The sequence below is a fragment of the Pseudorasbora parva genome, chromosome 18 (genome assembly GCF_024679245.1).
Source record: "Pseudorasbora parva isolate DD20220531a chromosome 18, ASM2467924v1, whole genome shotgun sequence".
NCBI lineage: Eukaryota > Metazoa > Chordata > Actinopteri > Cypriniformes > Gobionidae > Pseudorasbora > Pseudorasbora parva.
Genome location: NC_090189.1, coordinates 27,891,148 through 27,918,740, shown reverse-complemented (window position 1 = coordinate 27,918,740; position 27,593 = coordinate 27,891,148). Strand labels below are relative to the sequence as shown.

The window sequence follows — 27,593 nt, the reverse complement described above, 5'->3', positions numbered from 1 at the left end:
AATAATCATTCATAATACAATAACTCATGTTATTTTATTTCAAAACTGCTTTACTATAGATACATACTATAATGTAGAGATGTAACTCCAAATGTTAAAAATGCATTAGAATATGTAGAAATTAACATTAACCTAGAATAATGAATGCTGTTAGTTAATTTTATGTAAGGCATTAAATAATGTTAACAAAATGAACCTTATAATAAAGTGTCACGGAAAATTTGCTTATATTTTTAGGTGATGTTTTAAGAGGAATTCAATTAAGTGTATCTCAAATTATCACCCTTTAGGTGAGCTTTTGTGAGCCATTTATTCCTTTGATTTATTATATATCTTTTGGGTAAGTCTCTATATTATGTGTGCAGAATTCCATGCGGGCAACGGTGGAGCTCTATGAAAACAACAGTGAAGAGCTTCCTCCAGTGAAAGCAATGGTTACTCTGGGAAAAGAAGACCTCTCCATTAAGGTTCAACACATGCCTATTTTGGTGGTATGCTTTGAAACCTTGGCAGCTGGTTTATGCTGAACCTTAGTTGGTCATAAGCTGGTTTAAGCTGGAGCTAGTTTTTAGGACCAGATCAAACCAGCTTCCATGCTTCAAAACATACCTAACCATTCTTGTTTTTTCAACAGGGAGACTAAAATCTCATAATATGATGTTTTTATGTCTCTATCTTCTAAGATTAGTGATAAAGGTGGGGGTGTCCCTTTACGAAAGATTGATCGCCTCTTCAATTATATGTATTCCACTGCCCCGACTCCACGTCTGGACTCCTCTCAAGCTGCTGTCCCACTGGTGAATACCCATCATACTGCTTCCATCTGTGTTTGTATGCATGGTTTCAAGCAACTCGTTTATATTGTCTCTGCAGGCTGGTTTTGGCTATGGGCTGCCAATCTCTAGACTCTATGCGCGTTACTTCCAGGGGGACTTGAACCTGTACTCGATTGAAGGGCTCGGGACAGACGCAGTGATTCATCTCAAGGTATTTGCATTGACGTTTCCATCTGTGGGACGCTTGGATTACATTGAGAAATAATATTAGCTTCGACTAGAAACCAGAAATCGCCTCTCTTCACTCTCCACAGGCTCTTTCCAGTGAATCTTTTGAGCGTCTTCCAGTCTTCAATAAGTCGGCATGGCGACATTACCAGACAGGCCCTGAGGCTGATGACTGGAGTAACCCGAGCAGTGACCCACGAGATGCGTCCACATATAAAGCCAACAGATGACTTTATTAAACCTGCTGCAGTAACTAGCGGTGAGCTGCTTAAAGCTGCCAAGATAATACTGTGCACTGCCAGATAAGGAAACTTGATTAGGCCTTAAAAGCCCTTGCTTACTGCAGCTTCTAACTGTCCGAAAATAATATGTTGTTAAGTCGTGATGTAAGGAAGCCTCTACTCCTTTTACTTGAGAATTCTATGTCAACAGCCATTAATTATAAATGCAATATACATTTAAGATACGCATTTAAAAGCTTACAGTATAATACAGTCGGACATAATATTTTAACAATTTATAAAAGCATAAGAGTCACTGTCTGGTTATCTGCGATTTCGGTATAGAGATAAAGGTTAGGATCATGATTTTTTTGGTAATGCAAGTTATAACAAACTGTGATTGTATATTAGCACCGATTTTTGTTTGTTGTCACTGTTTGTTGTTTTGGTGACGTAATGCCAGACTTAAAGGGTTAGTTCACCCAAAGATTTCTCTCATTAATGACTTACCCTAATGTCGTTTTACACCCGTAAGAGCTCTGTTCATCCTCGGAACGCAGTTAAAGATATTTTAGATTTAGTCCGAGGGCTTTCTGTCCTTTGAATGTAAGTTTATGCCCACTTTACTGTCCAGTCCAGAAGGTAATGAAAACATTTTCAAAGGAGTCCATATGTGACATCAGTTGGTTAGTTAGACTTTTTTTAAGCGTCGAAAATTCATTTTGGTCCAAAAATAACAAAAAATACGACTTTATTCAGCATTGTCTTCTCTTCTGCGTTTGTTTTCAAATCTCAAATAAAGAATCAAACGGTCGCGAATCAACAGATTGATTCGTGATTCGTATCGCCAATGTGACGTGATTTCAGCAATTTGCCAGTTTGCCAGTTTGACACGCGATCCGAATCATGATTCATGATTCATGATCGTTTGAATCTTTATTTTAAGCAATGCGGAAGAGAAGACAATGCTGAATAAAGTTGTAGTTTTTGTTATTTTTGGACCAAAATCTATTTTCGACTAAATCTAAAATATCTTACTGTGTTCTGAAGATGAATGAAGGTGTTACGGGTGTGGAACGACATTGGGGTGAGTCATTAATGAGATAAATTTCATTTTTGGGTGAACTAACCCTTTAACAAGCAAATACATTTACATTAGTGAGGGTGTAAATGATGTTGGAAAAATTGTATGTGGAGAATACAGCAGCTTGTTAGTATGACCTGACGTGACTTTTTCTAACAATTTGCTATAAATGATAAATTATTTTAATGCTACAGATTTTGTAAATAAATGACTATACATATACTACTGTTCCAAAGTTTAGGGTCAGTTAGTTATTTTAAGAACTTGTCAATTACATTCAGCTAAAGCCCTATTCGGGCGGTAATTGTTTCTCGTGGGGTCGTTCGTTATTTTCATCATTCAAAGGGGCTAGTCTGTGATTTTATTGACGTCCAAATCCAGAATGTCAGCGTTTCTTTCCCACCATCAGCGTAAAAATCCCCAACCAAATTACCTAGGTCGTAACAAACACCAAGGTCGTGTGGTGATTTAATTGCCGTCTGAATCCACATCTCGTGAGTTTTCAAGAAAAGATTGTTTCAAAATTAACTGTTTATATCATTTTTGATCACAGCGGAGAGCCGTATCGTTGCGTTGCATTTTAAAGATCTAGCCTGCACTTTTATTACTGAAATGCTGGAAAGTATTTACAGAAATAAGCGTTTCTTTAAGAGAAAGAAAATAAAGTAAACATTTGAAATAAGGCATTATTACGACAATTATTATAGGTTAAATTTGCAGCATTGTATTCCGCTCATTTCCCAAACATTTAAATTACATTTTTTTTAAACAGGAGATTTAAATGAATAATTTCCTATTATTAAATTAAATAATATTTTATTCCAAGCATATGACATTTTTACAGCAGACAAACAATCATTCGACTGACCACGTGAGCAGTGTTCCCAGGTGCGGAGGATCACAAAACTCGCTCCTCCACCGCGAATAAAACACCATCCAAATGCACAAGTTTTATCACTGAGGTGGCATGCAAATGTGTTTTTACGGACATCCACATGAGAAACAATTACCGTCCAAATAGGGTTTAAGAAACTTTAAATTTATCAAACATGGAGACAATTATAATGCTACAAAAATGTTCTATTTTAAATAAATGCTGTCCTTTTAAACTTTCTATTTATCAAAGCACAACTTTTTTTTTTACATTGATAATAATCAGAAATGAAGACTGAAGTAAAGATGCTGAAAATCAGATTTGCCATCACAGGAATACATTATATTTCAAAATATATACAAATAGAACAAAGTTATTTTTAATTGTAATAACATTTCAAAATGTTACTGTTTTACTATACTTTATAAAATAAACACAGTCTTGGTGAGCAAGAGACTTTGTTTAAAACCTTTTTTTTAAACATACTTATCCAAAACATTTGAATGGTAGTGTAAATGATTATTAAATTAAAGGGGTTGGAGGACTTCACTCTATTGAGGGGCCGGATGGACACTGGAAGCCATCAGAGGAAGGTGTCAGAAAATCTCCTCCCTACTGAAGGGCAGGGGGTCACTATAGGAAGCCGGCTGCTAGTGTGTCTCACAAACTAAAAATCTGTGGCTGTTCTGTTCAGACAGGGGAGCCCCGAATTTAGGGATTTTTATTTCTGATACATATTTTTTATGCACCGGTTGATCTATACATCGTCATTTTATTATCTACTTTACTCGACCATTACTTTACAACTGTTTTAATTATCCTTGTTTTTATTTGTTGGTTAAGATTGTATTTATTTTTGGTTAAGGCTGTCTGGTGGGAAGAGTTTAGAAAATTGTGAAGTGAGGCGGTGAGTTTCCGTACATACTCAGATGTGAGTGTGGAACACCAGGTCCGTGGATGCTGGCCGGTGTAGTGCCAAAAGCCTTCAGAGGCAGACGAAGATATGATCAAAGATGGCTGTAAAAATAAATCTGCATTGTTTATCCTTTTGATCTTTCTTTTTTTTTTTTATCACAAAAACCTAACCTTTCAATGAAGTAAAGGAATGGAAAGACAGGAGTGAAAACACATGATGAAATAAATGTTTTTCTCCAAAACACGTTGGCCATAATTTAAGGCACCCCTATAATATTTTATGAGTAAAATATCTCTCATTAATATTTACAGTTTTTAACACACCAGTGTGACTAGGAACATGAAATTGTCTGTCTATGACGTCTTGTTCCACAGGAGTATAAATATGAGGAAACACAAAGGCCGCAAGTTGAATGGAATGGAGGAAAATGGCTAAAGTATTGAAAATCCCCATATACACCATCAGGGCAATAATTAAGAAGTTCCAATCAACTAAAGATGTTATGAATCTGCCTGGTAGAGGACACGTGTCTATATTGTCCTAATGCACGTGAGGAGGGGAGTTTGAGTGGGCAAAGACTCTCCAAGGATCACAGATGGAGAAACGCAGAGATTAGTTCAGTTTTGGGTTTAGAAAGCATTTTTTTAAATCTAACAACCACTTTAATGACCACGTTGTTTGGGAGGGTTTCAAGAAAAATCCTCCTCACTCATCCAGAAACAAACTCCAGCAGATTCAGTGGTCAGACACGACTGGATCTTCAAAAGGGACCTGATTCTGTGGTCAGATATAAAACAAAACAAAAAGAGCCTTTTGGCAGCAAATCCAAATAGGGATAAAAAAATACCCCATGCCCACGGCTAAAAATACAGCTGGATCTTTAATGTTGTAGGCCTATTTTTTTGCTGGAGGTCCTGGACATCTTGTTTAGACACATGGTATCAAAGATTACCTTCATATCAACAACCTGCAATCAAATACCATCAGATGAATTGCCATTGTGTATGAAACTGTTTGCTTTATAAATAAACTTGTCTTGCCTAAAGTTACTATCAAATATGTACTTGTGCAGTGATACTGGCAAAGAAACAACAGAACTTAGCAAACCATAAATGTTATGTTCCTGATATGTTTTTGTCATGCCATATTTCTAATACATTAGGTCAAATGATACACTTAGAACTTTATTCAGAACAACATCCCTACTGTCAAAAGTGCAGTTGACTTAAAAAATGAGGAAACCTGTTGCCTTAAAATATTAAGTAATGCATAATTGAAAAGATTAATTTATGTGAACTTTTACTATTCCAAGTTAACCTGACTAGTAAAAGTTATTAAAACAATTCATTTGTGACTGTAATCTCATTGATTTGTAATTTCTTTAAGTCTACACAAAAAAAGACTGTAAAAAATATATTTTTGGTTTAACTTAAAAAAGTAAGTAACCCGGTTGCCTTAAAATTTTGAGTTTATTGAAATCAAATATTTGAGTTGGTGCAATGAAGGACATTGGTTTAATAAATAGAAACTAAAAATATTATCTTTTATCTGAACCACATAAAAATGTGATAAATCATGAAAACTATTCAGCATGTTTCACTGCGTCATTACAAATAAAACACAATTACCCAATGTGCTTACAAAATCTTTAATAATATTTGAATGAAGGTTGTCAAGTCTCAAAAATTAAAAAATTGTATTAACTCAAATTTTTAATTTCAGGCAACCAGGTGACTTATTTTGTAAATATTGTTTTACAGTGAACTTACTTTTTTTTTATAATACAAAATTGTTCAAAACAGTTAATTATACTTCTATAAACTGCACAAAATAACTCTTCTCTAAGAATTGATAACATTTTAAATTGTCAGTCTGTAATTACTTTCAAGTGCATTATATCCTAAAAACAAATAATGTATTCAAAGCTACAAATATGTGGGTATGCATGTTCTATAAATGAGGCCCATGGTCTTTAATAATGTTCTCAAAACACTGGCAAAAAAACAATATTAAACATCTTTCTTGGAACATTTTTTTCTGAACTGTTGTATATTGATGTTCACCTAACCTTTTATTAAATGTTACTACTTGTTTGGGAATGTAAAAAGTAACATTCCCAAGTTTGCAAAAAAATAACATAAACAAAATGTTCTTAGTTCATGTTTTTAGTTGATATATTGTTTTATAAAATACATTATTCATAAATATAATTTTATATATTTGTTCACACCAACTTTATACAACAATTAAGTTTTACTAATCACTCTACATCATGACATGGAGGATATATATATATAATTTAGAAACATTAAATTTTTTTCAGAAATATTGTTGACATTCATTGCTTGAAGTTTGAAGGAAGATTAGCTGTGGGTATACAATTGTTCTGTTAGCATGTTTTACAAAATACCAAGGTACTTCAACAAAAACCTTTATTTTGTCAAAAACACTGTGATCAAAATTAGAGAATAACCAATGCAGCACAAAAAAAAAAAACTTACAACTAAAATGTGATTCATACAGCAGTCAAAAATTAGTAGGAAGTATAGAGGCCCTTGTTTTGAAGTGTGATACTCACACTGCTCCGGTGTGATCTTGGTCCAGTCTTCTTCCAGTCTCTTCCACAGTTCGGTAACTGCAGTGGTTTTCTAAGCCATAACGTCATCGCCAATGATTTTAAATAGATTTTCAATGGGGTTTAGATCAGACTCTGGGCTGGCCATTTCATTATTTAAATGTTCTCACTTTCAAGGAACTGCTTTACCCGTTTTGCAGTGTGATAGGGGGCATTGTCTTGCATAAAAATTGAGGGCTGATTGGGAGATGCTCGCAGTGAAGGAACCACATGTTGCCGAAGGAGGTTCTGATAAACAGGTTCTGAGGTTCTGCTGTTTAATAGGCCCAACTCCAGCTGCCCAACTTCAAATATTTCCCCAGTTTGATGCCGAACATAATGTTTCCCATCAGACACAAATAAATTAAACGTGCATTCATCACTAAAATGAACTTTGGATCAGTTCTGCTCTGTTCACACAACATGCTCCTCAGCAAAGGTTAGTCTAGCCTTTTGATTCTTTCTGCTGATGAGAGGCTTGGTCACTGCAGAGTGAGCATTCAGTCTGAATACTCTTAAATGACAAGCCACTGTATGGCGAGACAGATCCTTACTGTGTTCAGCTCTGAACTGGCGAGTAATTCCAGCTGCAGTGTTGAACCGATTCCACATTGAAAGTCTCCGCATTGTCCTGTCCTCTCGTGCATTGGTCTTGCGTACCTTTTTGGGGTACTTGAATGAATTAGCGTCTTTGTAAAGCTTCAATATTCTAGAAATTACAGATTTGTAATGATCAACTTCATTGCCAATAGCTGAAAGGGTCATTCCTTTGGCCTTCATCTGGACAACCTGGTGTCGTAGGGTTTCAGTAACCTTAGAGTGGCTTGCCATCTTGCAAAGTCAGTGAAAATTGGAAAGTTTGCTTCAAGTTAAATAGGGTTTGCCAGATTATTACGGAAATTAGCACCAAGTGCCAGATTAACACCCAAAGCTTGAAGGTATCTGAAAGTGTTCTCTAATTTTGACCAGTGTTATTTTTAAATCCTCTTATTTAAATTGTATATACTGTACTTATATATATTTTATATAATATATTTAATATATTTAACGTGTGGAATATGCTTAAAAAAACTGCCCTTCTGTTCCTGTTAGGATAATTTCAAAAAGGACTAAGCAGTGACCTTGAAATTTAGGAAATTGTATGTTGTTCTCTACTTTTGATCTCTACTGTATATACTTTTTTAGCTAATAAATGCTAAAAACAATGACAGACAATCAGAATCTACATGACTTTAAGGAGCTTGAGCATTTAAAGCAGCAGATGATAACTAGTGCTGACTTAAAGAATGTATGTTATGGTTACTTGCTGTGGATGCTAATATACTGTAGTTATAGTTATACTTATCTGTCTTGGGGTGAACTAGGGGTGACCCCTAATAGTCGAAGATTCGATTCATCGATATGCAGGACCGGATTCGACCACTGATCTCACGGTCGAATCTTCGCGGGTGTTATGAAACAAGGATCATACCATTTTGGCAATATGGGGGTGCTCAGTATTAGTGTGTTTAAAATTCGAACACATGGCGGCATTCGACGCCTGTCCGTGGCGATTAAATGTATATTTCCCTCAAATTTCCCTGAATGTCGGTACTGATTTCACCCTGGGCTACAAGATACACTCATCGTGCAGCTCTTCTGTCAGAAGTCGATTCAAAATTGAGCTTGTGCGTAAATAATGTTCACGTCTGCCTGTGATCACACATAGATGATTCGACTATCGGTCGACCATAGAAAGATTCGAAAATTCTGATTCGAATGTGTAAATCCTTAGTCGGGGACACCCCTAGGGTGAACAGGCCTTTATTCTAATATGACAGATTCATTTGAAGTGCTCAGTTCTGTGTTTAAGTAGTAATAAAAATAAAAAAATTCTAGGAAATATAAGGGCAGTCTGGATCTTTGAGCAGCATGCAATTGTAGATCTCAATTATGAAACATTTTGGTGCATAAAATACAGTAAACAGAACGAGAAGGAGCCTGCTCGGATGTGCAGGAGGTCGAGCCAGCACCCATCTATTCTCCCCTTCGTCAACCTCACTCCTGCTGACGGAAGCTCCTTCGGGTGGTGGTGAAGGAAAGCGGGGGCCAGTTGGTGTTGGGCGATGTAGAGCGTCCTCTGGTGGGACTGGAGCTGGGTGATGTACTTGGAGACTGATAGGGAGACAGAGCCTGAAGAACACGACCACTCCGCTCCTGGATCATGTGCTACAGAGCATAAAAGAAATCAATTTGAAAAATGCTAAATAACACTTCATTTGTTCACTTCTGTTTTTTAAAGTAATGAGATAAAGATTAATCAAATACATTCTACAAAAAAAAAAAAAACTTCTACTACACTGCAAAAATGTTCTTACTCTGTTTTTGTATCTTGGTTTTCAATGAAAAGAAGCAATTTGACAGAAGATCGTTCACCCAAATTTTTGAAAATTCTGTCATTAATTACTCATTCTCAGTTCATACCAAACCCGTAGGACTCATGGTCATCTTCGGAACACAAATGAAGATCTTTTTTATGTGAATTTAAGAGCTGTCTGTACTCTCCAATAACAGCTATGTGAATACACTTTTTTAAGCTTTAAAAAGTTCATAAAGAGATTTAAAACTAATCCATGTGAATTGAGTGGTTTAGTCCAAATAGTTTAAAGATTCATGATCACTTTATATGATGAACAGATTGAATTTAAGCTTTTATTCACATAAACATTGATCAGTGAACATTAACAGAACCTTAACCAAACCTGCTTCACTTACGAGAACACACTACTCATTGGTTCTCGCAGAAGCTCAAACTTTCTGCATAACACAAGAATGAACCTCATTGATTCTTGCAGAAGCACAAACGCATGCTGCGTAACACAAGAATGAACCTCATTGGTTCTTGCAGAAGCTCAAAAGTTCTACGTAACACGAGAATGAACCTCATTGGTTCTTGTGTAACATTAGAATGAACCTCATTGGTTCTTGTTGAAGCTCAAGCGTGCTGCTGTGTAACACGAGACTGAACATCATTGGTTCTTGCGTAACATAAGAATGAACCTCATTGTTTTTTACAGAAGCTCAAACGTACTGCGTAACGTAACACAAGAATGAACATCATTGGTTCTGCATATCAAGCGATCATGCTTGAGCTACCATAACTGTGAGTTGATAAATGTTTATGTGAATAAAAGCCTAAATTCGATCTGTTCATCATATAATGCAATCATGTCTCTTCAGAAAAAGTTATGAAAAACTAAACTGCTCAATTCATATGGATTAATTTTACGATCTCTTTATGAACTTTTTGAAGAGTCAAAGTGTAAGTTGTGTAGCTGCCAACGAAGAGACAGAAAGCTCTCCGATTTCATCTTCCATCTTCATTTGTGTTCTGAAGAGGTTTTGGAATGACATGAGGGTGAGTAAACAAGTTTCTATTTGTCAGAAAACAAGACTTCATGTCTTGTCATTTTCTTTCTCAAGTAAATATATCATGATTTAAGAATATTTAGATATTTGTATTGGACAACAAGCCAAAAATACTAGATACAGAATTTGTTGTAACACATTTTTTTCCCGCTTATTATATTTACTAGCAATTTCTGAGTGAAAATTCTTTCTACACCAAAATGTTTTTTGGAGTGTACCCAGGCTTTATCTGGACCGAACAGCTCCAGGAAGTTTCCAATGAACTCGCGAGATTTCTCCTCCCATTTGTAGATGAGGTCGTGGCTCTTCTCTTCAACACGGTGCACTAAATGTTTGGACTTCTCCTCCACCGTCCTCACCGTCTCCTTCATTCTGTCCACCTGCTCTTGCAGACGATATTTCTTCTCCTGTCAATCAAAAGAGTTGAAATAGTTCACCTAAACATGTAAATCCCGTCTTGACTTCCTCATATCATACCAAACCCATATGGTTTCATTTCTTTCATTTCTTCAGGATTGACCTGCCAACTCTTCTCTATAAAACCAAATGGGAGCAGGAGATGTGCTCCAAAGATCATACAAAGTAGCATACAACTAGTCAATCCCACTTTTCTATTATATTCCAAGTGCTCTGAAGCCACCCAATTTCTTTCTTACATTGATGAAGCCCACGTTGAGTTCCCGTGCTGTGTATCCTCTCTGCAGGTTACGCCTCACATAGACGTCATAGTCTCGAACAATGCGTGTGATGAGATCAGAGGTAGAGATCCCCTCCGTTCTTTGAGTAGCCACAAACATTCCTTACAGACCATGTAGAAGAAGTTTATTCTTAGGAGTCCTTTGACTCAGTTTTATACTCGTGCAATATGGTTGATGTTAAAGACTTTACCTGCTTCTTTGATATGTTTATAGACATCTTCTGATCCAGCAGAGGTGTATGGAATATCATCATGTGCCACAAAGTCAATCTGAGGGCCACAAAAGGAAAATAAATATGATAACATGACACAAAGTTTCCTTCTTGGAATTAATTCACATTTTCATTGATATTTTTAGTCTTTTTGACAGATTTGCCATGAATATGATATAATACTATAATAAATAATAAATACAGTAATAATACAAAAATGTACCGATATTTTACAGACAAGGTTATTAACAGAAAAAAAATTATAATAAAAAAACGTCTCGGTTACGTAATGTAACCCTCTTTCCCTGAAGAAGGGAACGGAGTGGATGTTGGACTTAGGCCGACGAATTGGGATCTGACCTCAGAGACCTATCCACTTTGAGTGTATAAAAACGAGCCAATCGGAGATTGGCATGTGATCCGCACATTCCACGCTCCGCCCCGCAGCGCGGGTATAAATAGGAAGTGGAATGGCAGATCAATGCTTTTTTCTGCTGAGGAGCCGACTTAGTGACTGGGCTCCTAGCGGAACTACAACACCTGGCGACGGGACGTACGTCTCTGTTCCCTTCTTCAGGGAGCGAAGGTTACATACGTAACCGAGACGGTCCCTTTCAGTCGTTCACGCTCGACGTACGTCGGACTTAGACCGACGAATTGGGATCCCTATTGAAACCGCCAGGATGCTGGCCCTTCCAGCGTCCTGCTTGAGTGCACTGGACCATCTAGTATGGTATGGAAGTCAGGGCTCCAAGCAGGGAGGTCAGTCACTGCTGTTTCTGCGATACCCACTCAGAGTGATTACTGAACGCTGGGAAGTGTGCCCGTCTCGGGAGAAGGTACGCTGCACGTCCTTCAGAGAAGGCCTGGTGGTGGGATACACATAAGGACTAACCTGGCAGGGTAGTGCAACATATGGCAGTCTCTGGGGTGGTTCCAACCTAATTGTAGGGGGGAAAGAACACGCCCAGAGATGACAGAGCAGGCTCTGTCAAGGGAAAGACAAGGAGCTAGCCGTTAGGGTAGCTGGTACTGTGGAGAATACACATATGGTTGCCGTGAGGGAACCGCTACATATGGGACCCAGCCTACAGCCACGTTCCACAAGCATACGGGTGCAGGCCTAGCGTCAGACGGTCTGCAACGTCTGACACCGCAGGGGTGACGGAGGAGCTCAACAGGGTTAACCATTTTACCGGGGAACACAACTGGAGACAATAGACGCACGTATCCGGCCCAGAGGGCGGGAGTGGCATTGCAAGCCGACACTTAGAACGGGCACTTAGCGCTACTGGCTACTGGCCACTAGGGGCGAGAATGCGGGAAGGTACCGGCTCTACACGGAGGCTATAGAATCTAGCGAATGTGTTAGGTGTCGCCCAGCCCGCAGCTCTACAAATGTCTGTCAGCGAGGCACCTTGAGCCAGCGCCCAGGAGGATGCTACACTCCTTGTGGAGTGCGCTCGCAACCCGAACGGGCAAGGCACGTCTTGGGACTGGTAAGCCAAGACTATAGCATCCACTATCCAGTGGGCTAACCTCTGCTTGGAGACAGCCTTCCCTTCTGCTGGCCTCCGTAACAGACGAAGAGTTGCTCTGAGGTCCGAAAGCTTTGGGTCCGGTCAATGTAAGCGTGAAGAGCGTGGACCGGACACAACAAAGCCAGGGCTGGGTCTGCCTCCCCCGAAGGCAGCGCTTGCAGGTTCACCACCTGATCCCGAAAGGGAGTGGTGGGAACCTTGGGCACGTATTCGGGCCGGGGTCTCAGGATAACGTGAGAGTTACCAGGCCCGAATTCTAGGCACGATTCGTTGACCGAAAGTGCATGCAGGTCCCCTACCCTCTTAATGGAGGCCAATGCAGTCAAGAGCACTGTCTTCATTTACAAAATTTTAAGCTCAATTGACTCCAAAGGTTTGAAGGGAGGGCTCTGAAGTGCTCTGAGCACTAGAGCTAAGTCCCAAGAGGGTATCGAGTTTGAACACCACTCAACGAACAGGTTCCACTTCAGAGCATAGAGGCGCCTCATAGAGGGGGCGTGGAATGTGTAATGTGCGGATCACATGCCAATCTCCGATTGGCTCATTTTTATACACTCGAAGTGGATAGGTCTCTGAGGTCAGATCCCAATTCGTCGGTCTAAGTCCGACGTACGTCGAACGTATATATATATATATATATATATATATATATATATATATATATATATATATATATATATATATATATATATATATATATTTCTTTGATTATGTTTTTCTTACAATAACTTCTAGTGGTTGAACAACAGAGCAACTGGTATAAAAATTTAGATAATGGAATGAAATTAATGTCCTCTCGTCCAAATTTGGTTAATTCTTGAACGTCAAGATTTTAAAGAATGTTACATAATTATGTTAATAGGGTAAAAATTTTCAGAGTCAGTGATCTGAATATTATTTACCCTGTGTTTTTTAAGGAATTCAGAAGTGAGGGTCCAAGGAGCATCACGGACGACCTCGTCCACATAACGACAGTGTATAAGGGCTTCATACCGCTCGTCCTCCGTCATCACTGTGTAGCCTTTATACTTATGCGTCAGGGCATCACTGCATACTGACAGAGATAGACACAAGGTATGGAGCCGTCATCACACATGGTTTAAGACATGAATATATATATATATATATAAAAGATTAGTTTGCTTAAAATTGAGAAATAAATAATTTACTCACCCCATCTCAGCTAAGATGTTCAAGTCTTTCTTTCTTCAGTTGAAAAGAAATTAGCTTTTTTTGAGGAAAACATTACAGGATTTTTCTCCATATAATGTACTTAATGGCAACCAATGTCCAAATCAATGCCGTTTCAAAAGGCTTCAAAGGGCTTCAGACTGAGGCTCTGTGCGAGAAAGGTCTAGCGAAACTATCAGCCATTTTCAACAAAAAAAAAATTATGTTAAGATGTAAGAATCGACACAGTGTGAAAAAAAAAATGTGCAAAGACTAACTCAAATGCTCTTTACAAAAATAAAGGTAAAACAAAGATGTCAGACAGTTTTAAAATTTTTGAGGAGAAAACAAGTGTTTTTCAGCTCTGGGACATGGGACACTTTCACCTACGCCACGGACATGAACTTTCTGACGTCATAAATCGTGCAAAAAACACCAAAGTTGAGGAATTTGTGGTTAAAAAGTATATACATTTTTTTTATTATTTTTAGAAATTGACAGATGGTTTCGCTAGAAAAGACCCTATTCCTCGTCTGGGATCGTACAGAGCCTGTAGAAAAGGCCCCAAAGTTATGTTAGTGTTGCTATTATTTAGTGCAGTTGATTATAATGTGCTTTGTTTCACTTTCACTTTCACTCCCGTTTATTCAGTGCGTGTAATAGGATAGCAGAGCGCGCGCTGGTTTTGTATACTATATCTGACGTCACGCAGTAGTATGCAGTATGATAGAGACCGTCAGTCAGTTGTCACGCAGTTAGTGTTCAATACAATAGAGATCGTTCAGTTAGATTTTAACTGTGAGTGAAACTTTCCTCAGAGTGTGCGTGAATGAGAAAAGTAAGTAAATCTGTTGCATTACTCGTGATATTGTATTTCTTTGTCAGCTGTTATTTCTAATATTCGACATGGATAAAGTTAAGAGCTTAATGGTCATCGCACGACCGTTGCGTTAATTATATTCCCGTTCGTGCATTCCTTTCTAGCTTTGGGTCACATCGTGCTTAGACATGTTTAAACTTTATTCAATATGTGTTGTTATGAATGTTAAGTACTCTGTGGCTGAGTAGCAAATGAGGTGATCATAAATATAATTATCTGGACCGCTATTGATGCTTTAAAGTATATTATAGACAACAGTAAGTTCTATCTACGTCATTAGTCACTTAATGCATGGTAGAAAATCTGAGAAGTGTTTGAATACTTTCTCTCTGCCTACATTTTGCGGTTTAGGAGATATAGTCATCTTCTGACTACTGTTTATTTATGTTGTAATGTGTATTAGTGCTGAAGGAGGAAGGAGTGTATATATATGTATGTTTCCTTTATTCATTTGTATTTTATTTTCTTTTTATAGAAACCACGCTCGAAATTACACTCACATTTACACTCAAGAAAGATGAAGGAATAAACAGCATAAAAGAATTATCTCCCCTCTCTTCATTTCATTCTCTGGAAAATTTGGCCTTAAGTGGTGTTCTGGCCGACACACCTGAGTGAACCTGGTGATAAACCCAGAATTAGCACCTTGACTGAGCTTCTACACCTTATCTTCGGTACATTGATGGTCCTTCGAGCCGGATTTCACTGGGTTTACGTCAGAGATGGAATTACATCCAGAGTATGATGTTTGTGGTGCACGTCCCAAACGGCACATTCGCCCACCTGTGCGCTATGCAGATTATGAGGTTGATTATAGGGGCTACAGAGAGGAATTAGAGAATACTCACCAGGAGGGAAATGCCAGGATGACACCCCTCACCTCCCCTCATGACTCTTCCCTTCGCCTGCAGAGGCGGGATGCTATTCTTCAGGAGATGGACCTGGGCTATAGGGCGGAGAACCAACAGCACAGCCAGAGGAATCAGCTAGCCCCCCAGCGGTTTTCAGAGAGAGAGTTTAGGGAACAGCTACGAGACTACTCTACTCCCCTGCCTTCAGCGTTGCACCCCATACATCCGAAGGAGGAGTGCCAAGTTGAGTTAGATGACATTCGTCATGAAAGACACCTTCTGCAGCAGACCCAACGGAATATGGCATCAGACTTAGTCGAGCTTAGAGCATTGCGAGCCGACATGAAACAGTTAGTAGATGCTGTTCGTAACATGCAGAGTCCAACCTCTATTCATACCAGAAAGCCAGAGTTAACGGTGATTACTCCACGGCCACCTGTGGAACGCGAACTTAAAGCTGAGGAAGAGGATGAATAGCCTGCACCACCCCCATGGCCAGACCCAGAAATGGATGAGCCTCTCCCTAGTGACCCACCTATAGCACATTCGCTTATTAGTAGAATAGATGCAGTTCCAAGGATTAAGGAAGAAGCACTGCCAGCCCCAGCTCCTGGCATGTTTGTGGGCCAGCCACAGGTTAACCAATCAGCACGTGGGTCCCTTCCCACTGTCAGGCCATGGAATGACACTGCCCATCACCCACCTCCCTGGTTTAAGCCCGTTCAGTTTCTGCCGCAGCCACACAGATTACCTACAGCTGAGCCCAAATACCCTACTGCTCATGGTGGTGAACGAAGTGAGCTTGACTGCAACCTAACACCTCAACAGCGACATCCCAGCACGGCATGGACACCGGCCCTACCTTTCAGCTCACTTCAGGGTCATAACAACAGCATCGCAGAGCCAAGTTACCGTGGGCCACGCCCAACAATCCGCAACTTCTCAAGTCGGGACCCAAGTGAGTTTGCGCGGCTCAAGATTTCATTGGAGAATCTCCTACCACAGGATGCATCTGAGCTATTTAAGTATCAAGTGTTGGTCGATCACCTGCAACTAGAAGAAGCCAGGTTAATAGCAGATGCTTACCTCCACTCCCCAACACCTTTCTCAGATACAATGGTTGCCCTCAATGACAAGTTTGGCCGGCCACATCAGATAGCGCTGAGGCGTATTGCTGCGGTGATGGACTCACCAGACATAAAGCGGGGAGACTTTGTGGCATTTGAGAAGTTTGCACTCCAGATACAATCACTGGTGGGGATGCTGAAGACACTAGGCCACGAGGGTGAAGTGGAACTACAATGCGGCTCACATGTTGCTCGTCTGTTGAGCAAACTGCCGCCTGAGCAGAGAGCAGAGTTTCGCCGCTGCATGTACCATCAGGGCACACAAACCCACACCTTAACCAATCTTTCAGATTGGTTGAAATACGAGTCTTGGTGTCAGGACTCTGACGGACAATTAGCTGTGAGAAGAGCTTGGGAGAAGCCGGTGTCCAGATATGAGGGTAGGAAGGGTAAGCAACCTACTACTGTCCTCCATGGGGTGAAGGACCCTGCTAAGAAATCTGAGGCTCCAGTTCCAAGCAGCTCCTTCAAAGGGAACAAGAGCAAGCCATATTGTCCATTCTGCAATAATGAGGAACACTACCTTAGCCAGTGTTCAGAAGTATCCAGGCTAACAAAGGATCAGCTGACCGAATGGATAAAAAGTAACAAGAGGTGTTGGCGATGTGCACGGCCACACCAGGCGGCCCAGTGCAACTTGAAAAAGACATGCAGCCTCTGCCAAAGGAAACATCTCCAGGTTCTGCATGAGGTGAATATGAGGTCATCCAAGGAAGCAGCGTCAACACCGGCAGTGGAAAGCCAAGGCACAAGGGGCACAACAGAGGTTCTGTATCTAGACAGACCCACTGAAGGCAGTTGGGTCCTTCTGAAAGTTGTCAAAGTCCGCATTCACCATGGTGACCAATCAATCAACACCTATGCTATACTTGACGACGGTTCAGAGAGAACTATGCTGTTGTCAGATGCTGCAGAGAAGCTAGGTGTGCAGGGGATTCAAGAGGACCTACCACTACGCACAATTAGAGAGGAAGTGCAGACCCTCCGTGGTGCTTCGGTGTCGTTCTTTATTTCTTCGCCATTAAAGCCAAAGATCAAGTTTAAGATTACAGGTGCATTTACTAGTGATCGCATCGGACTGGCTGCCCATACTTACCCCATGGCGCAACTCCGGAACACCTACAAGCACCTCACTGGCCTTCCCATAAAGACGCTCATGAAAGTCAAACCCCTGCTTCTCATTGGGAGTGACCATCCTCATCTCGTCACTCCCATTGAACCAGTCAGATTGGGACCTCCAGGTGGGCCTGCTGCTATCCACACAAGGCTGGGCTGGACTCTGCAGGGCCCAGCGAGTGTAGTCCGTCACCATGCCCAATCACAGCAGTGTCTATTTACAACAGTAACACCCCAGGCGAGCGAGCTTATGAAACATGTTGAGAAATTATGGCAGGTCGACATTGTTCCATTCAGAAGTGAGAAACTGGTTACTCGTTCAAGGCAGGACCAAGAGGCCATCAGCCTCCTGGAGACCAAAACCATCAGGGTAGAGGTTGATGGCATTCTTCGTTACGCAACCCCACTGCTCCGCCGGAAAGACATGCCGCTCTTTCAGGCTACCAAAGAAGCTGTCATGCCCTGTTTACGAAGTGTAGAGAGGCGACTCGCCAGAGATCCTGCCCGAGCAGAAGCCTACAGAGTGGAGATGGAGAAATTAATAAAGGCGGGCTCTGTCATCAAGTGTGGACCAAAAGTTTCAGACAAGGAAGGTTGTGAGGAATGGTATATCCCGCACCATATGGTGAGCCATAATGGCAAGAATAGGCTGGTATTCAACTGCTCCTATCAGTATCGAGGGCAGAACCTCAACGACCATCTACTGCCTGGGCCGACCTTAGGAGCATCACTACTGGGAGTCCTGCTAAGATTCCGAGAGCATGCCGTTGCAGTTAGCGGAGACATTAGAGGCATGTTCCACCAAGTTCGCCTCCTCCCAGAGGATCGTGCTCTGCTCAGATTTCTTTGGCGTGACATCAATGAAGAAGGACCTCCGGCAGTGTACGAGTGGCAGGTGCTACCGTTTGGAACAACATGTAGCCTCTGCTGTGCCACATTCGCCTTACAGCGCCATGTCTCTGATAACAGCCAGCCAGATGAAGATGTGAGGATATCAGTTCAGAAATGTTTTTATGTGGACAACTGCCTCCAGAGTGTTCCCACAATTGCTGAGGCGAGGCATCTAGTCGACAAACTACGAGCCCTTCTTGCATCTGCAGGCTTCGACCTACGTCAGTGGGCCAGCAATGAACCAGGTGTAATAAATCACCTACCAGAAGAGAGCTGCTCTGCCAGTGTTGAGCTGTGGCTGGCTCGGAACAAGGTCGATACCCCAGAATCTACTCTAGGGCTGAGCTGGCTCTTCCACACTGATGTTCTTGGTTACAAGCATCGTCATGTGGAGTACGGTGTCCCCACGATGCGTAATATCTACAAGGTGCTGGCGAGTCAGTACGATCCATTGGGCTTCATCCTACCCTACACCTGTGACTTGGCAGAATCCTGCCGGTTTAAGGTCTTTGTAGGCACCCGCGTGGCCGAGATACAGGAGCTGACTGACGGGCATGCCTGGAGATATGTTGATACCACAAGAAACCCAGCGGATGACATGACACGGGGTAAGAAGCTGCGAGAGCTTATTCAGCCAAATAGATGGAGCTTGGGACCAGCCTTCCTCCTGACCAGCCCAGACTCATGGCCAGAAGACCCCACTGTTGATCAAGCAGAAGATACCTCAGAGCTGCGCAAGTCTATTTTCTGTGGGCTCACTGCTGTTGCATCAAGCCAGTCAACTTCAAACCTGGGTCAATACGGTTCGTGGAAGGAGTTGTTGGAAGGAACAGTGCAGGAGCTGCATGGGGTGGCCAACTCTAATGATAAGCCCACAGCTGAAGACTACCGGCAGGCTGAACAGCTAATACTTCAGAGGGCTCAGCGGGATAGTTTCCAGCAAGAATACAGCCTCCTGAAAGCAGGCAAACCTGTTCCCCGCTGCAGTCGACTTCGCACGCTGTCTCCAGAGCTTGATGAAAAGGGAGAGCTTATTCGTGTTGGTGGACGACTCCGGCGAGCAGAAGGCCTAGAACTGACCACTCTTCATCCAGTCATCTTGGACCCAGGTCATCGAGTAACGACACTCTTGATTCAAGACTTTGATAACCGCCTTCGTCACCCAGGACCAGAGCGGGTGTTCGCTGAGCTTCGACGCTCCTTCTGGATCCTGCGAGGGCGTGAGGCTATCCGGCGCTACCAGTTCAGCTGCGCTGACTGTCGACGATGGAGGGCAAAACCTGTCGTGCCAAAGATGGCAGACCTGCCATCAGCCCGCCTGCGCCTTTCCAAGCCTGCCTTCTACTCTACGGGGATGGACTGCTTTGGGCCATTTGAAATCAAAGTGGGCCGCCGCCGGGAGAAGAGATGGGGGATCATTTTCAAGTGCCTCACAACAAGGGCGGTGCACTTGGACCTCCTTACCTCTATTGATACGGATGCTTTTCTGATGTCCCTTCGTCGGTTCATTGCCCGTAGAGGAACACCGGCAGAGCTGTTCTCAGATCAAGGGACAAATTTCAAGGGAGGTGAGCGAGAACTCCGTGAAACTTTCGTTGGAATGTCTAAAGAACTACAACATCTCCTTGCGCCGCAGAAGATCTCCTTCCGCTTCAACCCCCCAGCAGCTCCCCATTTCGGAGGGGTGTGGGAGAGGGAGATACGCTCCGTTAAGAGTGCACTCTATGCCACAGTTGGTGCTCAGCCTGTTCCAGAAGAAGTGCTTCGGACAGTACTTACTGAGGTGGAAGGGATCCTCAACAGTAAACCCTTGGGTTATGTATCTTCAGATGCGAGTGATCCAGATCCAGTGACTCCCAGTGTTCTTCTAATGGGGCGGCCTGATGGTTCGCTACCTCAGGTCGTCTACCCCGAAAGTGAGCTCATCTGTCGCCGCCGTTGGAGACACTCCCAAATCTTGGCTGATCATTTCTGGGCCCGTTTTATCCGGCTCTATGTGCCGAGTCTACAAGGTCGCCAGAAGTGGCAGGCTACACCAGCTGATATTGCAGGGGACTGTATAGTAATGATTGCTGATCCGCATCTTCCGAGGTCGTTCTGGCCCATTGGTAAAGTAGTCAAGACTCATCCCAGCCCTGACGGGCACATCAGGTCCGCTGATGTAAAGGTGAAAGAGAGAATCTACACCCGGCCAGTTGCCAGGCTGGTTGTCCTCCCAGCACTTCCTTCTGGAGAAGATGGAGATGGTTCCGCTCCTGCCACTACACCCCAGCCATAGAACTTTGTTGCCTTTAGTGATGAGCAAATGTATTACATACATTTGGGGGCGGCTGTAGAAAAGGCCCCAAAGTTATGTTAGTGTTGCTATTATTTAGTGCAGTTGATTATAATGTGCTTTGTTTCACTTTCACTTTCACTCCCGTTTATTCAGTGCGTGTAATAGGATAGCAGAGCGCGCGCTGGTTTTGTATACTATATCTGACGTCACGCAGTAGTATGCAGTATGATAGAGACCGTCAGTCAGTTGTCACGCAGTTAGTGTTCAATACAATAGAGATCGTTCAGTTAGATTTTAACTGTGAGTGAAACTTTCCTCAGAGTGTGCGTGAATGAGAAAAGTAAGTAAATCTGTTGCATTACTCGTGATATTGTATTTCTTTGTCAGCTGTTATTTCTAATATTCGACATGGATAAAGTTAAGAGCTTAATGGTCATCGCACGACCGTTGCGTTAATTATATTCCCGTTCGTGCATTCCTTTCTAGCTTTGGGTCACATCGTGCTTAGACATGTTTAAACTTTATTCAATATGTGTTGTTATGAATGTTAAGTACTCTGTGGCTGAGTAGCAAATGAGGTGATCATAAATATAATTATCTGGACCGCTATTGATGCTTTAAAGTATATTATAGACAACAGTAAGTTCTATCTACGTCATTAGTCACTTAATGCATGGTAGAAAATCTGAGAAGTGTTTGAATACTTTCTCTCTGCCTACATTTTGCGGTTTAGGAGATATAGTCATCTTCTGACTACTGTTTATTTATGTTGTAATGTGTATTAGTGCTGAAGGAGGAAGGAGTGTATATATATGTATGTTTCCTTTATTCATTTGTATTTTATTTTCTTTTTATAGAAACCACGCTCGAAATTACACTCACATTTACACTCAAGAAAGATGAAGGAATAAACAGCATAAAAGAATTATCTCCCCTCTCTTCATTTCATTCTCTGGAAAATTTGGCCTTAAGTGGTGTTCTGGCCGACACACCTGAGTGAACCTGGTGATAAACCCAGAATTAGCACCTTGACTGAGCTTCTACACCTTATCTTCGGTACAGAGCCTCTCAAGCACTTTAAAACTGCATTGATTTGGACCTTCAACCCGTTGTTGCCATTGAAGTGCATTATATGGAGTAAAATCCTGGAATGCTTTCTTCGAAAAAAAAGTATCTATTTTCGACTGAAGAAAGAAAAACATGATGAAGATGAACATCTTGGATGAGATAGGGGTGAGTAAATTGTCAGGAAATGTTTATTTTGAAGTGAACTCATCTTTATCACAAATAAACCTTTGAGCTTTGCAAATTTAAAAAACTATTTAGTCAGGATAGCGGCATATTTAATTTTTTGCCAACGTGGCTGTGAGTTAGTTAAATCTTTATTTCTTAGTACTGCCACAGTATTCTTAGTCCCGCTTCACTCATGAACAATGAGACGAGTCTGTTCACAATACTTCTTCAACTTTATTTTTGCACATCTGCTTTTATACATTGTCACAGAGGTGGAGACATAGAATAAAGTGTGTTCAATGGATTGTACTGTTGCTTACAGAGCCGGACAGTAATGGAGTACAGTATTGAGTACAATTTTGAGGGATCTGTACATTACTCAAGAATCATTTTTGGGGAGTACTCATGACTTTACTCAAGTACATTTGAGAGGCAAATAATGTACTCTTTTCTCCGTAAGTACCTGTTACTAATTTAAAAAAAAAAAAGGCAAAAAGAAAAATCTCGGAAACCCTCAATTTGTTGTTTCTCTCTCAAACGTGATTGGATTGTGCAGGTGCCACTGATTAGGACGGCCTATCAGCAATCACCTCAGCTTTCCACCAGTTAACTCCATGGTCAGATTTAGGGTGCTTTCACACCTACCTTGTTTGGTCCGGATTTTCGGACTTTTCAGTTTGGTACGAACCAAAATTACAGGTGTGAAACCTCCCTCAGACCATGGTCCGGACCAAACAGACGAAATTTGGTCCGAAGAAAAGAGGTAGTCTCGGTCCGGACCAAACAGAACAAAGGTTCGGTTCGTTTCTTGTGTGAAAGCATTTTCTGTATAGTTCGGACCTTCAGACCATTTACAGGAAGTTCTGGTGTAGGATTAGTGAAAAAACACAGATTAAACTCACAGCACATGCAGTGATGGAGCGCGCAGCATTTTATCCAGAACCGCTTGTGTAGTCATGTCAGCTCGCGTGAACAGCGTGCTCTGCTTGACTATATGAGTTTCGGTTTATTTATGAGACCGCTCCAGTTCATGTTCAACGCAAATGATCACTCCGTCACGGGATGTTATATTATTTATTTAAGCTTATTTATTAAATTCAGGCAAACGATGAAACATTTATTAAAATTAAGATACAAAATAAAGCTTTCTACAAAACAAATCTTAATGAAGTGGTCAAAATTCTGACTCGATGTCTTTGACATATTGCACATCTGTGCGCGTTTCATAATCAATATAGCCTAGATGAAATTTAAAAATAACATTATAATATTTAAACATAACTAAAAAATAAAATACATTGTTTGGCTAAAAAGACTATCTTCTAGGAGCTCCTCCTTTCCTGTCGGCGCCGATAAAATGTTTGCATAACGAGGACGTTCATTTGGTGAATTTGCCTCGAGTATAGTTGGTGCTGCAGATAGTAATGCCATAATATACAGTATTGGCAACGATGTGTCTGTTCATTCATTCTTGTCAAAGTTAGCCGCTGAATTGACAACACACTGACGTCAGACGCACGTCCGCTAACAAACCAATCAATGTTAAGATGCAGCCCACATAGATGATGATGAGGACGCCAGTGCGTCATGTAAAGTTCTTTGGTGCGCTAACATAACTGCAATGTGAAAGCAAACCAAAAAGAACCAAATGTCTAAACACAAACTTTGGTTCGGACCTTGGTGCGGACTTTCAGGTGTGAAAACGCCCTTAGATAAGAGACGAAAACATGGATGAAACAATAGATGAAGACACAACAGGTCCATGACGGGAATATGCCAAACCCGTGATGTTCTTGAGTATGCGGTGTGTTTAACGAGCCCGATCTCACAAAAATGCGTATAAATAGTACAAGTGTAGAACTGCATTTCCCATAACCCATGGCTGCCCTAGACTTATTATGTTTGATTACTTCCACCTGTGTCTAATTACCTTGTTAAAGCGTGCCTATTCAAGCACTGTGTTTTCACTCATTCTTTGTGAAGTCTTATAATAGTGATGCAAAGTCCGATTCATTTCCGCGAACTGGTTGTTCTCAGACAGTTTGGCTCAATGACTCGGTTCAAAAAGCCGATTCATAGGTTCCTGACGTCATCATGCAATGGTGTCACTATACATTTCTTTTATGCTTTTAAAGACATTTCTCTGTGTCATGTTATATCAAGGAAACATTCAAATTCATTCAAATAAAGTAATAATCTGTATCAATGCATATTGAAACAAAATTTGTGTGAGTGCATTTTCTGATTATTGCCATTCATTCACTTAATGTTGTTTGTGTTGTGTTCAGTTAATTAATTTATCCTTCGCGTCAGATTCGACTGAAAATTGCGCAACTACAGTACACATTACATAGCCTAGAAATCTAGACGCACCCTAGCGGCAGCAAATTTAATTTGCCCGCAAGTGTGGTCTAGCAACTCTCAATTCCTATCTGAGCTGTATTCCTCAGAATCTGGACGGCCCAATCACATCGTGTATAGAGTCGGCGGGCGGGGCCATAATGACGACGGCCGAGTTGCGTTTGCGTGCTTCTAGTAACACAGTCTTCTAGTAAACACAGAAACTGGCGAACGGCGGCAGTCTTTCGAATCAGCTCTGCCCGCGCCTCCGGAAGACTCGGAGTTAAGCTTTCCTCTGAGAAAAGAACAAAGAGCGGCACTGAAGTCATTCTTAAAAAGGGAAGATGTGTTCGGAGTTTAGCCGACCGGATACGGTGAATGTTTAATCAGTCAGCGAGCTCCCCTTCACCGTCGTTGCTCTGGTTGGTGTAGCGCTATCCTATCGCGTGCAGCGGGAGTTTGAAAGACAACCGTCTATCCCGCCCCTCGGATTGAGCCCTGTCTATGGTGAGTTTCCAGACCAAACATCTTGATGTGGGTCTGGCTTGTCAGGCTACACATTACAGGCACTGATCAACAAACACGGATATGTTACTTGTCTAAAGTAGCTATATAGAAAGATAACCAGTCTTATAAACATATACATTTCGCTTAACAATAATCTGCATGCATAATAAATAACAGAAAAATGTATGGTTTTAGCATGTTTTAATAAAATGTTATATAATAACAGTAGTCATCATAATGAGCATATTTCCAGTAGTCTACGAGCCTCAGGCTTGTGTCCTCAACTCAATCACCCTCACCTCCGGAATCCTCGGCAAACTTCGACAGATGTTGGAACCGCCTCAAAGTGCTACTTCGGCTTTTGCGTCATCAACACAGAAACTAAAGTTGGATTCAGTTTGATTAATGAACCGGCTCAACAGATTACTTGATGAGAACCGGCTCAAAAAAACGGTTCGTTCAAGAACCTAACATTACTGCCTTATAAGTGTCACTGCATTTCTGAGTGCTTGTAGCTGTGTTTTGGGTTTGACCTTCTACCTGGATTGCCGGTGGTTTTCTGCCTTGCTGTCTTTTTGGATTATCGGCCCTGTGTTTTGACCTATGCCCTGTTTTATGGATTATGATTCTGGATTGCACTAATAAAGCTGCATTTGGATCCTCATCCATGTCAGAGCAGTTAATGACACAAGGGCCTTCATACAGTGCGTGCCATCGTTGTTAAATAGAATATGATATCTATACTGATGTGTAGGTTTAGTGGACTGGACAAAAGTCTGAGCATATGCCAGTGTGACTCACCGCCAACAATCAGTTGTGTGTTTGGGAACAAATTCTTGGCCTGCATCAAAGCACGGGCATGACCCGAATGGAAGAGGTCAAAGATTCCATCAGCATATACTCGCACAGGCCGATGAGCTGCACAAAAAAACAAAAACAAATACATATTTTAGTACAATTTGGATTCACCAATTGGTTTGAAAATATTTCCCCTTATCCTTATCGCTACACTTGACTGTTTCTCTCACCTGGAGTGCCACGGCGCGCCTGGGCTAAAGTCACTTTGTCTTGTGAGGTGTCCGAGGCACTGCCTGATTGTTGTGCAAAAATGGCTGGTTCTCTTAGAGCCTATCAGATAAATATTGACTGTTATTAAGCATTACAAAACATCTTGGAATCATGTAAAGCACATGAAGCTATCTAAATTTACAATAATTACAGTAATAAAGTGACTTTAATTTCCTTAAGGGGCCACTTACACAACATTGTTTTCAACCAAAAATGGAAAACCACATTTTGTCCGTTCATGTGTTGGGGGCCTGAAAACACGTTTTGAAAGCAATGTTTATTGTCTCTGTGTAAATTACAAAAATGTGAATTTGTGTAAACGGTATAGTCCTGCGTGCGCATATTACGTGTTCAATCTATAGGTCCATAGTGTTTCTTTAAAAAGTCACTAAAAAGTCGCCAACTACTGGCCTGGAATCAGAATAGAGTTTTTAATCGTTTTCCCAGATCTGTTTTTAGTAAATCGTTGTTGTGTAAACGCACCCTAAAATACTATACAAAAATTTGACTGCAAAACATACAAATTAGTTTGTTGTACCTCCTTGGGCAAAGTTGAAAAGTTAAATGTATCGTTTTCTCAAGCTTGTCCTTGTTTGATAAGAGGCGCTGCGCATAAGCTCGTTGTAAATATGCAGGTGCTCAATAAACGTGCATTAATGAGTGTGTGCACAAACTCCCAATAATGATGTTGTAATTGCCCTTTAGAACCATCAGCTGTTTAAGAGGGAACTCCTCAGAGGGCCACTGTTGGACAGATATAGATAATTATAATCACACCACTTCTTGATGAATCTAAATAGTTTATATGAACTATGAGCTATGAGCTAACTAGGAGTATATAAAATAAATAGTAATTGCCTTGACTGCAGTAGAGGAAGGCTTGGAATCTGTACCATGTACTCAGATAACAAACTTATGTAAGAGAAATCCAATGATGGAAAGCCATGTGCGGTTCTTTTGGTTTCATGTTATTTCCATCAAATGGATTTTGAGTGTATGTTAAAGCATTCATTCATGCAATTACATATTTTATGAATACATATTTCACTGCAGTAAGTTAGTAAGTAAGTTAGTAAGTATTTTCTTCATGGTTAAGAATATCGGTTACAATTTATTCCGATGGTCCACTTTAGACATTCTACTTATACTTATATAAGTCTACTTATTCTACTTATTACTTATAAGTCAACTACATGTCAACTAACTCTTATTAGGGTATCAGTGGTCTTTAGTAGACTAGGTTAGGTGTTAGGGTTCAGGTTAGTACTAAAAGTTGGCATGTAGTTAACCTGTCAACTGGTCGGAATCAGAGCCAAACAGTCATGAAATTATAATAGTATTAGTGTTTCAAACTCACTTTAATAGGCGGCCGCCTGCGCTGCTGCTGTTGCTGCGCTTGAACTCCTCCTCGACCAGCACGGTTAGCACGGGAACCATTCCGTCTCCTGTTCGCCATGGCAGAGATTTGAAGTTTACCCTCACCCTTTTGGCTTTGCACTGATTGAACACAAATGTGTGACAAGCCTTTGCTTTAACTCCTCTACTGATAACTGGCCAGGGT

At 41.1% G+C, this 27,593-nt stretch overlaps 2 protein-coding genes across 4 annotated transcripts in view; one reads left to right on the top strand and one right to left on the bottom strand.

Moving 5' to 3' along the window:
* Nucleotides 1-13,626, top strand: part of pdk3b (pyruvate dehydrogenase kinase, isozyme 3b) — a 27,741-nt gene extending 14,115 nt beyond the window's left edge. Inside the window, exons 8-12 of one of the 3 annotated variants that reach the window (XM_067424731.1) lie at nt 366-467; nt 684-797; nt 874-987; nt 1,091-1,263; nt 13,489-13,626. In XM_067424731.1, the coding sequence (XP_067280832.1) occupies nt 366-467; nt 684-797; nt 874-987; nt 1,091-1,234 (474 nt within the window). In that variant the 3' untranslated portion in view covers nt 1,235-1,263; nt 13,489-13,626. Of the gene's footprint in view, nt 1-365; nt 468-683; nt 798-873; nt 988-1,090; nt 4,245-13,488 lie in introns of those variants that run through there. The other 2 variants (XM_067424732.1, XM_067424730.1) reach the window with 2 other exon arrangements.
* pcyt1bb (phosphate cytidylyltransferase 1B, choline b) lies at nt 7,929-27,593 on the bottom strand. Its single transcript, XM_067424734.1, has 8 exons — nt 27,390-27,593; nt 25,993-26,092; nt 25,766-25,882; nt 13,474-13,625; nt 11,010-11,088; nt 10,778-10,920; nt 10,340-10,528; nt 7,929-8,921 (listed from the first exon to the last, which is right to left on the bottom strand). The coding sequence occupies exons 1-8, from the start codon at nt 27,486-27,488 to the stop codon at nt 8,751-8,753; spliced, it is 1,050 nt and encodes a 349-aa protein (XP_067280835.1). The 5' UTR covers nt 27,489-27,593; the 3' UTR covers nt 7,929-8,750.